Source organism: Antechinus flavipes, chromosome 4 (assembly GCF_016432865.1).
Source record: "Antechinus flavipes isolate AdamAnt ecotype Samford, QLD, Australia chromosome 4, AdamAnt_v2, whole genome shotgun sequence".
NCBI classification, from domain to species: Eukaryota; Metazoa; Chordata; class Mammalia; order Dasyuromorphia; family Dasyuridae; genus Antechinus; species Antechinus flavipes.
Window position 1 is genome coordinate 104593587 of NC_067401.1, and position 17569 is coordinate 104611155.

The window sequence follows — 17569 nt, forward strand, 5'->3', positions numbered from 1 at the left end:
CTATTTTTTTTCTTCTTTAACACTATTCTTTTTTCCATTTTTTAATTAAAGCTTTTTTTTATTTTCAAAACATATATATGGATAATTTTCAACTATATATATATGCTCTTGCAAAATCTTATGTTCCAAATTTTTTGCCTCCCTTTCCCCTAGTCCCTCCCCTAGATAGCAAGTATCCAATATATATTAAACATATGCAATTCTTCTATACATATTTTCACAATTATCGTGTTGCACAAGAAAAATCAAATCAAAAAGGGAAAAATGAGAAAGAAAACAAAATGCAAGCAAACAACAACAAAAGGAGTGAAAATTCTATGCTGTGATCCACACTCAGTTCTCACAGTCCTCTCTCTGAGTCATCACAAGAGCATTGGAACTGGATTGAATCATCTCATTGTTGAAAAGAGCCACGTCCATCAGAACTGATCATCATATAATCTTTCTGTTGCCATGTACAATGATGTCCTGGTTCTACTCACTTCACTTAGTATCAGTTCATGTAAGTCTCTCCAGGCCTTTCTGAAATCCAAACGGTAACTTTAATGGACAGACTCAATAATCCTTTTCATAAAGACAACATATGAAGAAAATTCTATCTTCTTCCTTGGTTCCCTGTGAGTGGTAAATCATCAATATATTGAATTAGGGTTAACAACCAGGTGGAGTAATATCTTTTAAGTCCTTGACAAAAAATTATGTGAATAAAGTGGGAGATTCACTATAATCCTGAAGCAACCTAGTTCTCAAGTATTGATCCTTCCAAGTAAAGGCAATAAAGTTTCTGTGAGGCTAGGTCTATTTAAATACAAAAAAAAAAAAAAAAAAAAAAAACAGAATTTGCTTTTGTATTGTGAGAAATATTGGTGATAATAGAGACAGGCTTTTGAAACACTGAGGCTCTCGGGATGATAAAATTACTGATAGTCCTCAGATCTTGGACAAAATGGTTTACAGGTAGGCTTTCATCATCCAGCTTTTTTTTCCTCTTTGGTGGTACAGGGATATTGCAAGGTGACTGCAACGAAATTGAATTATCATTTCCAGATGAATGCAAGCATTGGTAAGTTTTTTAAAATAGATTTAGCAATCTTTAAATTGATATTATATTGTTGCACACAAGGCAATGGTCTGTCCTTAGTCCAGATCCACAAAGGTTCAATTGACTCTATGAACCACACAATAATGTTCCAATCCCATAAAAAGGCCAGTAATTTCATTATATGAGAGGCAAATCAGACATTACTAGTCCCGTATTTTTTTTTTAGGTTTCTTTAAAATTTTCTTATGAGACAAATCTATTCCTTTGTATTCTAATCTAACCCCTCAGGAATAGAATAAATAATGAGCTCAAGTTTCCAAAACAAGTCACATACATACACACATAATGAGATAGAAATTAGGCATTAATAAAAAGGAATGAAAATACATCAAAGTTCCAACAGTTACTTTACAATGGGGTGAATGGACTACAGCAAAAGACCACATTTTGGGGAGCAATCCAGTATCTCATTAGACCCCAATGAGGGTAGAATTATTTTCTAATGACATTATCATGTACAGACACAGCTATCCTGTACTGATGCCCACTCTTAACTTTTATATTTTGGAGATTAAACTATAGAAATCAACTCCTGAGGCTATCTTGTATAAACAGGACAGTCACTGAGAGCCAATTGATTTACTGACACACAATTTACATAGTTAACATACCTTATTCTGGGTACTGTCCCATAAAAGGTCCCACCTACTCCCTTGTTAATTGCTAGTTCATTAGGAACTTTATTTGCCAAGTATTACAATAAAACTCTGTTCTTTGGCCTGGAAATGGTTTGAACCTGTGAATCCATTCCAGATGACTATCCACCTTCTTGACTTGTTGGACCTCATCATTAAGATATATATTTCTGGGGCAGCTAGATGACACAATGGATAGACTTGAGTTCAAAGTCTGCTTAAAACTTCCTAGCTGTATGACTCTAGGCAAGTCACTTAACCCCAATTGCCTTGCAAAAAAAAGTATATATTACATTTTTCCCTAAGATATCTATCACCATTTCAATCTTTAACACTAAGAAACCCTGGTGGCAAAGAAAGGGCTAAGTGCTGAGAAAGTTACTTCTGAGTTTACCAAACAAAAGGTATTCCATTAATGGTAATTTCAGTAAGGATTCCTTTACTACAAAGGTCACTTTCCACGTTCTCAAGAAATACCTCCAGTTTCCAATTATCTACCTCCTGCTATTATTGTGAATACTCATCCCCAGCATTCAAAACAGGTTACAAACTGTTCAGTATCTCTAGCAATTACAGACACCAAGGCAACAGTGAGGGTGGCAGTCCATGGGCCCCCTTTGGATAACTTGGAGGATATCCCCCTTGCCAGACACTCTTGTCCCAGTTGTATTTCCTGCAATTCCTCTTAAAATGCCTCTCCTTTTTTTTTTTTTTATAATAAAAGCCTATCGTGTCATTTTCTAATTCTCCCTTTCTGGTCCTTTGTCTTTTCTGTCTTCTTGCATCACCCTTTTCGTGGCAGCTGCCAAAAATCTTCATTTCCTTAATTTTACTTTTCTTCTCTTTCCTAAGTTCCGTCTCCTTCCACTCTTTAAACACCTACAATGCAGTTCTCCTACCTTAACTAATAGTTTTCCCACTCTAACTGGGGCAGAATTCATGAAAGTACACTTAATTGCTACTGATCGACTAACCTGAGCCGGTCTTTTAGGTCACACTCATTTTCTGGATCTAACAAGGCAAATTTCTAGGCAACAGAATATAAATGAATGTAGAAAGCATCAGAATATACATCTAAATTTTGAAGAGAGAAAAGGAATGGGAGGAAAAGCTATTGGGTAACTTCATCTTCTCAAATTAAAAAAAAAAAATACTCATATACATAATCCTTCAAGCTAGACAAAAGGAATAAACCAAAATACATAGGAACAAAAGATCTGGATTTCATCCTCTACTTGATTACTCAAATAATGCAGGACTAAGTGAGATTGTCCCTCCCAGCAAGTCCAAGCACATTTCCCTTTCTGGAGTAATCCCAGGCTCAATCATCTTGGGAAGTATCATATCTATATGAGTTTCTGGGGTGCAAATTGAACTCCTATATTTCCCTTCTGGGGGCATTTTAAATCCTCGTGAGTAACTTAAGGCTTGATGATGTATGGATCCCTGACAAAGTTATAAAATATAATACAAAGATATAATACACTTTATTTCCAGCATAGGGACTGCCAAATGGGGAGGAATTTGTTTGAGGATATAAAAACACAAAAAATCACTGACTATACAGATACTCTTCAAAGGAAAAAGGTAAAAATGAAGTCTGATAGAGTGAAGGAGATCAAAAAAGATTCTGGGAGTAGAAGTAGGGGAAGACATCTATACCAGCCAGAGGAGAGATGTGGCTCTAGCTCTGGTTTTCACAGGTAAAGAAGGAGATTTTTGAGACTTTGGAGAGTACAACCTAAACTGTAGATGGGAAGAGGAAGCGCTGTTCTCACCAGACCCTATCTTAATGGGCTCGTGCCCTCACTGTCAACAGCAGAGGCTCTTCAGCATTTCTCTCACAACCTATTCTGACCAAGAGATAAAACATTAAAGCAACAGGGAAGCTCAGGAATTATGCTGTGGAGGCTTCCTCCCTTATGCCTTAATTGGTCTCCAGAAAGGAAAGGAGTTGATAGGTATGAATGTATGAGCATTTATTAAGTGCTTAATATGTGCCATGAATTGTATTAAACACTGAACTTGCAAACAGAAAGATAAGACAGTTTTCCCCATTTTCAAAGGGTTTTCTTTCTAATTAGGGATAGAAGGAAATAGAAGGATGTACATAGGACAGCTGCTAAGAAGATAAAAGAGCGTGGTGGTCCTAAGGATGCAGCTGCAGGAAGAATAATATGACTGTAGATCCTCTGTCTAGCCAGAATTATTGTACTGAGTGATTCCCTGCTCTTCTAAATAGTAGGATTAGCCATGACATCAGAGCAGAAATGCCTGGAAGTGCTGGAGGGATTGGGTCATCCAGAAGAAGAAAGAGAAAGAGACTATTTATAGAAAAGTTGGAAGAAAAAGGGCTTCCTCAACAACTGATCCTGGTATCTGGACCATTCTGCCTAATGATAATTATGTGGAAAAAAAGAAGAAGAAGAAAATAAAGGAGGAGGAGGAGGAAGAAGTGGAGGAGGAGGAGGAGGAGGAAGAGGAGGAGGAGAAAAAGGAGGAAAAGAAGAAGAAAATGAAGGAAAAAAAGATGATGAAGATGAAAAAGAAGGAACAGGAGGAGGAAGAAAAACCACTAACAAAACATTTTAAAACACACAGAAGAGAGCAGAAGGATGTTCAGAAAGGAACTTAGACAAATAGGATGATTTTGTTACTAATATGTTATTTAATATTTACTTTTTATATAAAGAATTTTTTTTAATTTTTAAAGAAATTAAATATTTTAATTTTAATTTTTTTTTATTTTCACTTTTTAAAATTTTGAGTTCCAAATTCTCTCCCTCCTTCTCATTCCTATACCATCCCTGGTAAAGGCAAGAAATGGAATAACATTTTCATATAAAAATAAAATTGGTATTGGGCAAGGAAATCTCTGAGGTCTCTTCTAGCTCTAACAATCCAAATGTGGGAGATTTGGGTTCCATTTGACTCCACATCAACTCACATCAATTTTGTTAAGAATTCATGGGCTCCATCAATTGGAGATATGAGTTGACAATAGACCATTAGGGGTAAGGTTGGCAATCGACCATATAAAAGGAAGCACCATGATCAATTTTGTATGTATGGTGTTGGGGATCTACCATAATGGGATCATAAAGCTAAAAAGGACTATTAAGCCTAACCACCTTCTTTTACAGAGGTAATGAGAGATATGACATATCTAAGATCAGATAACAGGTCAGTCAGCAAAAAAGCATTTGTTAAGTTTCTACTATGTTCCAGGTATCATGCTAAGCACTGGAGATACAAAGAAAGAAAAAAAGAATCAGTTATTATTGTATTCATCATTTAAATTTTAATATTTAATAATTTTACATTATTATTAAATAATCAAGGAATCCACTGTCTAATGGGAGAAACAAAATGCAAACAAATATGTACATACAATATGTGTGCAGAACAAGCTGAGGGTAGTCTCAGAGAGACATTAAAATTAAGGAAAATTGGGAAAGGCTTCTTATAAAAAGTGGAAATTTATTGTTATTGTTGCTTGTTTTCTACTTTTTGAAGAGGACCAAAGATGGTGCAGAGTAATATCTTAACTTAGTCATGAACTGGATTTAAGTGAGGCAGTCATCAAAAATCATCACCCTCACTTTTTCTTCCAGAGTCATCAAAATACAGTGGCAAGTCAGGACAATTAGCAATGGCCCAAGATGCAGTGAATGGTTTTGTCATCTTTAATGTTTCACCAGTTCTCAGTGCTCCACAAAGCCTACTTCAGCCACTTTCATGGCTGGAACAAATTGTTCTCATCCTCCTGTTCTGTGAAAGAAGAAGTCTTCACACAGTTAAAGCAGACATTCCCCTAACTCACCATCTGTTTTAAGATCTGTGGGTTACCCTCAACCTGGTTTGTCCCATTTATCTCATGGTTTTACCAAATGTGGCCCCAGTGCATGCTACAGTTGGAATATGCTATAGCTGCAAATGTGACTTTAATTGAGACTTAAAGGAAACTAGAAAAACCAAGAAGAGAATTGAGGAGAGATAATATTCAAAACATGGGGGTCCACCAGGGAAAAGCCTCGGTTTGAGATGTAGTCAAAAGAGCAGGGAACAGGCAAGCAGGCTAAAGTCATTGGATTGCAAAGTGGAGGAAAGTAAAATATACTAGGAATGAAAAGTTAGGAAGGGGTCAAATTATAAAGGAGTTTTAAAAACAACAAGAGGATTTTATCTTTGATCTTGGAGACAATCAGGAGCAGTTGGAGTTTATTGAATGAGGGGTGCAATATGGGGATTGATATAGTTAGACTTGAACTTTGGGGAAATCATTTTGATGGCCAAATGGAGGATAGATTGCAGGGAAGAGACCTGAGTACTGATAGGTATAAAGTTATGAGGACCTACACTGGGATGTTGGCAGCATCAGAACTGATCAATCAGTCAACTAGCATTTGTTAAATACTTACACATAAGCACTGTGCTAAATACTTAGAATATGAATGCAAATAAAGAGAAAACCGAAGACAACAAAAAGAAAAAAAAAAAAAAAAAAAAAAAGGAAACTGCTGAAAGATGTCCGGAGGGGAAGGGATCTGGAGAGAAGAATATTGGAGAAACCCAAATGCAAAAATGAAGAATAATTGGCCTGGGTAGCTTTTTTGAAAGAAATCCAGTCAGAAGGTGAGGCCATAGAGGTAAAGGTACATCTGGACTAAGAATTCCAGGGCTAAAGTGATCTGCTAGGATGAAGAGGCTTCTAGAGAATAATAAAGTCTAGAGTACACCCCAGTAGGAAATGAGAAGACAAAGTGGTACAAAAAGGAGATATTGTGAAGTAGAAATGATAGGATTTGCTAATTGATTGGATATGAGGAACAAAGGAGATCCTTCAAGCTCTCTATTTATGATCCAGATTGCTAAGATTGGCATGAATTTCATTCATCTTGTGATCTCAGAATTTTCTTATATTTATCTTTTAGTACAAATCTGAAATAGAAAATAGAAGTCTCTCTCTTATCTTCCCCAGTTCCCTTCTTTAGTCCTTCGGTTTGAGACAGAGTGAATAATCCTATTTTTCATTTTATTTCACACATTTCGGGGATAATTGATCAGGATTGTTCTTTTCTTCACTGAAAGAGTTGGTAAGAAGTCAGGAGGAAGTATGAGAGATATTTGGGGGTGACTCTATATAGATGGAGTGTCTATCTAGTTTCTCTTTTACTTTATGCTACATACAGTGCATTGCATGATCATAGTATACTGTTACTGAATCAGGTGACACAATGGGAAAGTAAATTGAAGAAAGAGAAAAAAACTATGGTACAAAAGCTCTGAATTAGATACAAAAATCAGATTTATTAGTGAATAAATATTTATTAAGTATCTACTATGTCCCAGGTACTATTTTAAGTTCTGGGAATACAAAGACAAGTTAAAAACAGTCTCTATTCTCAAGGACCTCAATCTAATTGAATATTTTAATACTTTGAGCAATATTCCATTTCATCTCCTGGATTAAATTGGGACTCAATCTTCAAGGGAAGGAAAAGCTTCTTTAACATTGTTATCCCCAAGTGAACTTGGAAAGAGAGTTTCATGCAAAACACCTTCTGATGGCCAATAAGGATACTCTATCCTTTTAGGGAAGGGTTGTCCACAGTTTATAGATACCAAACTAATTTTAAAAGTTTGCCAGAATGGCCCAGTGGCTCTAGTAGAACCCCATCTGGTAAGTCAACATTGATTCCCAGAAGATTTCTAAAATAAAAAGTTGTCAAACTTTTAAAAAGGGAAGTGGTGATTACCAAGAACCAGTGTGGTATTATCAAGACAAATCATGCTAATCTCATTTTCTTTTCTAATAGTTACCAAAGTACTATTGGAGGATGATTCTGATCGGAAATAGGATTTAAATTCCTGATTCCAGGTTCTATTCTCTATGTCACCTAACTGCCTCATTGAGTCTCATTTCCTCATCTTCAAAGAAAATAAGGATACTTTATATTATCTACTTCACAGGATTATGTGAATTAACACTTTATTAGCCTTATTTGCTGAAGGAAAGGTGTCATTATTATGCTCAGAATTATTGTTGTAAATATGTGTTGCTGTCATGAGGAGAACATCAATACAACAGGATGGACTTTATGGAGTCAAGAACAGAAAGGAACAATTTACACGCTGGTGACCCTAATTACAGGGCCACCTGTAATTATTCTATAATTACTAATATTTATTATCCACTGAACCATCTAGCTGCTATTGACCATAATTACAAAATAAAATGAGAACTCAACTAAAAAAGGCCAGGAATCTGCTATCCTGTTACAATGACATGGAGAAGTGGAAGTAGGCATGACAACTGCTTTCAATTAATAAAGTTGGATTGAAAAGTCTAGATGGACCAGTTTTATAGTTTTCTGGACATAAAACCTGCAATTCTGGGAGCTACCACCAGGTGGTGATATGACATGCTATTAAATCCCCCAAATAGGCCATCTAAAAGTATGGATAACTGAGAAAAAGGAGATGGGGGGGGCTATCTAGTGTACTAGATAGAGCATTGGCCATGGAATCAGAAGGACCTGAGTTCAGATTGGACCTCAAACGTCTAGTTAGCTGCGTGATCCTGGGCAGGTCATTTAATGTCAATTGCCTCCAAAAGAAAGGTGAGATGAAATATCATCTGATCGTGAAAATCTGTGTTAAAATAATAATATATTTATTCTATAATTACTAATATTTATTAATAATCACTAATATTTATTTAACAATTATTAACATTCCCTAATTACTAATATTACTACTAATAATAATTCCCTAATACTAAAATAACAATTTTAGGTCAAATACAATGTGGGTCTAGTTTAGAATAAAGAATAACACTTTTATTATTAGTTTTCTCCTAAGACTCAGTACTTAACCAAACTAGATTTTTCTCACCTCTTTCTTCATTCATGCTTTCCTTTCACTCCTATTTCATAACACTGTTGTGAGGATCAAATAAGTTATTACTTGTAAAGTGAAGTGGTGATTACCAAGAACCAGTGCCTGGCACATAGTAGGCACTTAATAAATTTTTATTTCCTTCCAAATTTATTTCCTTAAATACACAAAGGATTCATCAGTAAAAAGAAATTTAAGAGATGGAATTAGAATCTAGGTCTTCAAACTCATATATAGTTCTTTTTAGCACACTGGAAGAATATAATTGTCACATAAAGACAATGGAAAGAGAGATCTGTTTGTCTTAGTTATTACTACACGTAAGAAATTAACATTTAACCTGGACTTAATGGTATGTAGCTGAAAGAGAACTTAGTTCAACTTCTTTATATTAAATATGAGAAAATTGAGGCCCAGGGAGACTGGGTTATTTGTGCTAAGCACTTATTATACAGCAGACAACATGTTGGGCATTGGGTATAAAAATTGAAAGCGGTTTCTGACCTCAAGTAGTCAAAGGAGACTACATGTAAATATATAAATAGAATAATAATTAACACCTATACTTCAGCTTTGTAACACCTCTTCTATATAACCCTTTCTATACTCTGACACTCTCACCAGTCTAGGGCAGGCCCTCATCATCTTATCATGAATTATTGCAATAGCTCACTGGTGGATATACTACCTCAAGTCTCTCCTCATTCTAATTCATCCTCCATTCAATGATTAAAATGTTTCTTCCATAATACAGGTTGGACCATATCATCTCCCCTACTCAATAAACTAATTGGCTCCTCTTTGCCTCCAAGTAATCTGAGTAGTGTTGTAGAACAGGGTTTTTTCTGGGCTTGACTATAGTACCTAACACAAAGGCTTTCTAATCCCTACCAAACCACATGGATGGGGTAGGCTTTTGCTCGTGGAAAGGGAACTGGGCTGACTGAAACAGTCAGTGTCTTTCCTGACGCTGTATCTAGTAGGTAAAGATCATAATTTGCCTGCTTCACAAGTGCCATGAACTCAACCAGTGAAAGGGGCAAGACTTCCTTCTCTTTTTTAACCCTGACTTAGGGAAATGGGCATAACACCTGGGAAAAGAGGGAAGTTGTTTTATTGTGTGGATTGTGATTTTTTTTTTTTTGTTTTTTGTTTGTTTGGTCCTTCTTGTCAGTTTTAGGTTCTGGCAATGATCCCTACCACTTGAAATTTGGAACCATGGTGACTTTAGAATCAAGATTCCAGGAAGAAAGTTATAGCTAGCCAGCCAGAAGACAGAGTGCCTAGGACTTCGACCCAAAGACGGTTTTGGACTTAAAATAGGGACTAATCTTTATAGCCCAACTTCTCAAACTGTGTGGCTCATGATTCCAAAAAGGATCTTGTAACTGAATGTGGAAGTCACAAAATTTTAATTTATTATCAATAAATGTTTGATTTATATGCATATTTTATATACCTATGTATCCAGAGTCACATAAAAATTTCTTGGACAAAAAGCTGTCTTGAGTAGAAAAAGTTTAAGAAACCCTGCTCTGTAGAAAATGAAATGAACTATGAACTTAATCCCTTTTCCTTCCTCACAGTGTAAAGTGGTACAAAATGGAGAGAAAGGATTATACTGGGAAAATGGGTATATTTGTGATTATACATTTTAAAGTAAATATTTTAAAAGCTAATACAATTTTTAATGGCTAAATAGAAGTTGTTACAAGAGATTATTCCCCTATACTTGGAAGAACATCATCACTGGGAACTAGATTCAATGACAAGAGAGTTTTGCTAGATAGACAACCCCAGCTCCCTTAGGCATAATGGAGAAGAGTAAATGTAACCTATTTGGCCTTTGGTCAGTGAGAGCAAAGTGATCAGTGCTGAATTAGAATACAAGCTCCTTGAGAGTAGTATTTGGTATGTAGTAGATAACTAATAAAAGTTTATTGGGTGATTGATTATGGTTTTGCTTTTTATATTTACTAGCTTTTAAGCTTGAGCAACTTACTTTACCTTTAGGGCAAGAGTGTGTTAGCAAATATTTAACAATCAGTTGGGGGCAAATGTTTAACAACCAGCAGAAGAGAACATACATCATAATCTTAAATTTAATCAGCATCATGAATTATGCTCTACTCTACTTTTTAAGTATATACAATCAACAAAACAATATGTATCCACTTCCAGAGAGAAAATTGATGAATTGATAAGTACAAATTCAAGTATAATTTTCTCACTTTATCTTTTTGGCTTTTTGTGATATATATAGCTAATGTATTTATACATAATAAATACATGTGAAATCACGCAAAACATGTATAATTGATATCCTATTGTTTACTTTCTCAGTGAGTGGAGGAGGTGTGAGAGAGGAGAGAATCTGGAAATCAAAATTTAAAAAGAAGAGTGTTTAAAAATTTTTATTTAAAAAAAACTTCCTTTGTCCTAGATCTTGAATTTTTTGGGGTGGAGGGGATCCTGAGGCAATTGGAGTTAATTGATTCACCCAAGGTCACATGGCTACTAAGTGTCAAGTATTTGAGACAAGATTTGAACTCAGCTCCTCCTGTCTTTAGAGCAGGTTCCTTTTTATCTACTGTACTACCTAACTGCCCCTGCTAGACTTTGAACCTAAAAAGTAATATCATTGCTCAGGGTATGAAGAAACATGCTAATCTGCCCCTAAATCTAATAAAGTCATTAAAACAGAAATTATGAGGATTTTGGGAGAAGTAACCCTTCCATTTTGAGATCATGACAGACAAAGCAATGAAAGTAAGGCATAATTGCAATCTAGATTTTAATAGTGTGAATTTCTAAGAGAGAATAGATAGTATTGGAGATCTACATACTCACTCGTTCCAATTTCAAATGTTACCTCCCTGTGTGCTCTCTCATTTTCCATGTGAACTGTTTGTCATTCAAAATTCTTCATTTCAGATAATCATATTTATTCTAGGGCTTCTTCATATTCCACTCCACATTGGAACTTTGAAACCAGGCACTGGATAGTCTTCTCAATTTATACTTAGGTTATTCCAGTGTTATCCTTCTGGGCTAAACTTTCACTTTTTAAAGGCAATCAGGATGAAGTGACTTACCCAGGGTCACATGGCTGGTAAGTACCTGAGGTTGAATTTGAACTCGGCAATTCCTGACTCCAGGCTCTGTGCTCTATCCATTGTGTTACCTAGTCTGCCCCTGAGTTAAACTTCTTAAGAAAGATTTCTACACTGACTGACTACTTCCATGTCTCCTCTCACTAAATCTTAACTGGTTTCTGACCTCATCATTTAACTGGCACTGCTCTCTCCAAAGTATCAATCATCTCTTAAGTGCCAAATTTCATAGTATTTTTTCAATACTCATCCATCTTGACCTTTCTTCTACTGGATATTCTCTCCTTTATAGGTTTCTGTGACACTATTATCTCCTGTTTTTCCTCCTTCCTCTCTGACCATTCATTTTCAGTCTAAAATTTCCTTCACTTCCTTCATTTAAGGTCATTTCCACAATTCTAAATGTTCCCAAAGTCTCTGTCCTGGATTCTCTTTTCTCCTAAATTAATCTCACTTGGTGATCGCATCAGTTTCTACAGCTTCAGTAATTATCTATATAGAAATGATTCCCAGATCTCCATATCTAGCTCTAATCTCTCTCTTGACCTCCAGCCCTGCTTTACTAATTCTGTCTTTTGGCCTTCTTCTATACTCTCTTACTTGGTGATCTCATGAAGCAGTAGATGTTCAATTATCTCTGTACATATTTTTCTCAGTTTACTTATCTAGCCTCAATCTCCGCTAATCTCAAGTTTCACACGTCAACTGCCATTAGACATGTTGTAAAAGAAGAAACAGAACAAAAGGAAAAAAAACATGAAAAAAGTGAAAATAATGTGCTTCAATCTGCATTCAACCTCCGGCCCTTCTTTCTCTGCATGTGGATATCATTTTCCATCTTCAGTCTTTTAGGATTGTCTTGGATTCATGCTTGAACTATTGCAATAGCATGCTGGGTGCTCTGCAGGCCACAAGTTTCTCCCCAATTCAGTCCATCCTCCACTCAGCTGTCAAAATAATCTTCCCAAAGAGTAGATCTGGACACCACCATGTGCATCTACCCAGCTCCAGGCAGGCAGGTGTCTTCAGGCTGCCAAACCACCACATTCTACAATGTAATCACAGAGAAACACAGAAATACCCACACCAGGCCTCAGCATATGCCAGTCCCCACCACAAGGATGCCACCTCAGCACCAGGTGGGCTACCTGACTCCTACAGCCCCCAGCAGCAACAGCCCCCACCCCCATTCCATTCTCCCAGCATAGCACCAGACCCAAAGTCCCCACCATAGTCTTCAGGGCAATATCAGTAAAGCACCAGGTAAATGTCCAGGGCCTGCAGTCACTGAAACAAGAAATCTGGGACAGTGCCCCTTCTACCTGAGAGCAGAGCTCAAATTAAAAAGAAAAAAAAAAAATGTGGATCTGACTAATACATTTTCTTTTCAACTCAGTCTCTCTGCCTGGGTCTCTCTGTTTCCGTCTCTGTGTGTGTGTCTCTATCTCTTCCTGTCTTTGTCTTTATGTCTTTCTGTCTCTGTCTCTCTGTCTGTCTCTCTTTCTGTCTCTGTCTGTCTCTCTTTTTAATATGCATGAAGTAATTTGCATGTTTTCACTCTCACCCCTGGCCCCTCACCCCATCATACGGAACTCTTTAAGAGTAGGGACTGAAGTGTGCCATTTTTTGTATCCTAGTGCTTAGGGCAGTGCCCAGAAGTAGTAAGTGTTTAATAATTGCTTGTTGGCTGACTGACGTAGGACATATCTCCACTTCTACAAAGACAGTAGTAAAGACAGGAAATGTAAACTAGATATTGCTTTCTATTCATGGCACAATTTCAAAAAAGCAGTTTGGCTGAGGGTTCAGGCCAGGCTCCAGCTGAGGCGCAAGACCATGACACATCTACTGCAATGGTTCACAGTCATCCTCTTTTTACAAATTGGTAAGTGTCAATTGGGATATTTTTGGAGGCTGAGTTCCCCCCTTGGAATGGGGAAACTCCCCACCAATGGTTTTGTCGAGGAGGCTTGCTTTAACCTGATCACTAGAGTGCTTCAGTGTCAAGGAGTTATGAAGCTTATTTGGTCCTATCTCCTCTCAGCCTTGATTATAATGACAGAGATGGAATAAATGGAAAAAAATTATTTTAATTGCACCTGCCTTTTTTAAAGGTACTATGATACTGAGGAGGAGGATAAGCTGGAGTCTGTAGGACCCAAAGTCCTATAAAAAATAGTTGCTTTGGGTGAATGTCTGCTCATCTCTGAACAGGATATGCTAGTTAAGCACTGAGACATAGAAATTCGGACTCTAGAACCAAAGTTGTCAGAAAAGATTCCATTACTTGCAAATGTAACAAATTTCTTAGTTCAGCAATTTGTGATTTTCATGGTGTGCCTTTGACTTCTACCAATACTGAACAAAACCTTTCTATTCTTTCAGATTTGTCTTTATAGTCCCAGTATCTGGCACATAGAAAGCTTTGTTAGAGAAGTTTGTTACTGATATAACTTAAGAGATTCTTCCAAAATTGTAGAGGCTCAAAAATGAATAATCCTGTATCCAACTTATCTAGGTTGTTCTCTTGGATGATAGAAACTCACTCTGTCACCAAGTTGTTTCAGATAACCAGCTCCCCCATTAAGACAATGCCAAGAGTGTTGGGAATATAATGGAATTGCGGGGCTTACAGGATACTGGAACTAGGATGAAGAAGACCTGGGATCCAAATTTAGCCTTGGCCACTTGCTAGCCATGTAATCCTGAACAAATCTCTTAATCTGGCTGACTTAATTTCCTCAATTGTAAAATAAGGACAATAATAGCACCTATCTCCCAGTATTGTTGTGAAAATTAACTGAGATAACATTTGTAAAGCATGTGGTGAACCTTAAAGTGCTAGAGAAATGCTAGCTTTAAAAAAAAATAGAAAGAGAGGATACCTCCATGATAACTCCCTTTAGTTTTTAGTTAATTCTCTTCTGCTTTTTTCATTCTTTCTGGTAAACCAAAGCTATTTAAGTAACTGATGTTCAGCTCCCCACCCATTGCTATTACTGCTACAAATAGTTTGGTCTCTTGGGAACTCTTCAAACTATAAAGATGTAGGGGCTGATTTTTGTTGTTGACTGTTCAATCATGTCTGATTTTTTGTAACCCCATGGATCGTACTGTCCATGAAGTTTTATTGGCAAAGATACTGGAATGGTTTGCCATTTCATTCTCCAATGGATTAAGACAAACAGAGGTTAAATAATTTGCTCAGGATCATACTACAACTAGTGTTTGAATTTAAACACAAGTTTTCCTGACTTCAAATTTATCTACTGAGTCATCAAGCTGCTTGGATAATTGCTATTAATTAATCAATAAGCATTTATTTTATTCCTACTATGTTCCAGGACCTCTAAGAGGCATTGGGGATACAAACACAAAAAATAAGATGGTATTCAACTTCAGAGAGTGTACTAGAGGAAGACAAGATGTTCACTGACAAATATATGACAGCTAGGTTACATAGTGGACTTGTACCTGGAATCTATACAAATGATAGCTATTATATACTCCAAAATATAACATTTGAATGGAGGAAAGGACACTAATAACTAGGCGAACCAAGAGACATCTTATATAAGAAAAAAATGACACAGAAGCTGAATTTTCAAGAGAATCAGGAGTTCCAAGAATCAGACACAGAACACCTGAAATGTTCATTAGGGATAGACCATGTAATGTTATAGAAATGGGAGACTGAATATCATTTGTGGGGAATAACAATCAGGCCATTTTGGCTAGAATATAAAATGTTCACATCTGTTTTAAGAATATCAATTTGGGAGCTCTATCGAAGATAGATTGGAAAGGGAACAAGATTGGCTGTAGGGAGACCAAATGAACAGTTATGACAATAGTCTAGACATAGCTGTGACTATGGTGGTGGTAGTATGAGTAGAAAGAAGGGGAAGAACACAGACTATATTGAGGGGATAGAACTGACTTGGCACCCAATTGGATATGAGATGAGGGCGTGTGGTGGGGGATGAGGGGGAATAAAGAAGCCACGATGAAACAACCAAGATGTAATTATTAAATGCTTAATACTTAAAACTTAAATATGTAATACTTAATTTAGTACTTAATAATAAGTGACAGGCACTGAATTAAGAAAAGATGATTGGGCAATGCTGGTGCTTTCCAGAGAAATAGGGAAGTTGTAAAGTGGGAGGAGTTGATTGAGGGAGGATAATGAGCTCTGTTTGGGGTACTTAATATCTAAATGCACATGAGACATCAAGCAGGCACTTGGTGGTCCTCAGATGGTCTCAAGAGAAAAATGAGGGTGATATATATAGCTATGCGAGTCATTTGATAAGAAAAAATAATTGAATATATTAGAGCTGAAGATATTATAAAGGGAAAGAATAGAAAGAGAGAAAAAGAGTGTCCAATACAAAACATGAGGTTTATCTACTTACTCATAGGATCCGGATACTAATAGTGAACCAACAGAGGAGAATGAGAGGAATTGATAAATAGCAGAGCAGCATCATAAAAACCCAGGAAGAAATGAATGTCTAAAAGAAGTTGGTGATAAGTAGTATTAAATGCCAAAAAGAAATCAAAGCAGGCAAGGATTGCAGAAAAGTTCACTGGATTAAGCAAAAAGGGATCATTGGTGACCTTTCAAAGAGCATTTCTATTAAGTAATGGGACTGAAGATAGAATACAGAGGTTGAGAATTTATTGGAAGGTGAGAAAATGGAAGTAACAGAATAAATTAGAGGTTCTTAGCCTGTGAACTAGTTTTATATATAGATGTGTTTATGTGCACATATATGTGTCTGGCCTCATCAGACTTCCTTAGGAGTCTATCACACACTCACATACACATATTATTAAAAACCCTCAGTATAGTTTTTCCTAGAAATTTGCCTATGGAAGGGAGAATAATAACTTGAGATGTTTGGGTGGAATTTAAGGATGGGGAATCCTGATTATGTTTGAAGGCATTAAGGAAGGAACCAGTGAACAAAGAGACTGAAAATTAAGTGAGCAAGAGGGGATGATCAAAGGTACAAGATACTTGAGGAGATGAGAGGTGATGAAATCAATGGCACAAGTAAAGGGGTTGACATTAAGGACCTTTAAGACTAGAAAAAAAGGAGAAAACAGCGTTATTGAGGTGATTTGAAATACATTATTTAATAATTTAAAAGAAACAATTTTCATTTTTCAGTGCTATTTAAGGAGAGATCTTCTGTTAAGTGATTAGGGAAGATGGTGATTTAGATGGCTTGAAAGGAATTTGGAACAGTCATTGAGGGGAGTCAATGAGGAAAAAATAATTAATAAGAGAAACTGATCAAAGGAACAATCTACTAGAGGAGATAGGTGGGGATGGAATCAAGGAACATTTGTATAATTTTCTCAAGCAGAACAACATTTAGCAACATGCATGAAAGAATGATAAAGGTCAATGGTAAGACTAATCCGAGGCTGAGGAAATGAAAAAAAAATAAATAGCAAAAGACAAATGTGGAAGGGATTGAAGAATTTTTAAAAGGGTAAGTTTGAACTGCTAAATATCTGCTATAGCCTCAGAGCAAAAATAGCCTACCTTCCCCTCTCCCTCATCCAAACAAAGAATATACCAACTCTGGGGGGCAGAATCAGTGCACTCTTCTTTATTATTTTTATTTTATTTTATTTTATAATAACTTTTTATTGACAGAACCCATGCCAGGGTAATTTTTTACAACATTATCCCTTGCACTCACTTCTGTTCCGATTTTTTTCCCTCCCTCCCTCCACCCTCTCCCCTAGATGGCAAGCAGTCCTATATATGTTAAATATATTGCAGTATATCCTAGACACAA

The 17569-nt window shown here is 36.4% G+C and overlaps 1 protein-coding gene across 4 annotated transcripts in view; it reads left to right on the plus strand.

The window, feature by feature from the left end:
• Positions 1-13396: 13396 nt before the first annotated feature.
• The window catches only part of LOC127559698 (SLAM family member 9-like), a 48486-nt gene continuing 44313 nt past the window's right edge, over positions 13397-17569 (plus strand). Inside the window, exon 1 of one of the 4 annotated variants that reach the window (XR_007953190.1) lies at positions 13397-13635. Coding sequence is in view for 3 of the 4 variants with exons in the window: in XM_051993659.1 (XP_051849619.1) it covers positions 13587-13635 (49 nt within the window). In the remaining variant the exon portion in view is untranslated. The remainder of the gene's footprint in view (positions 13636-17569) is intronic. The other 3 variants (XM_051993659.1, XM_051993658.1, XM_051993660.1) reach the window with 3 other exon arrangements.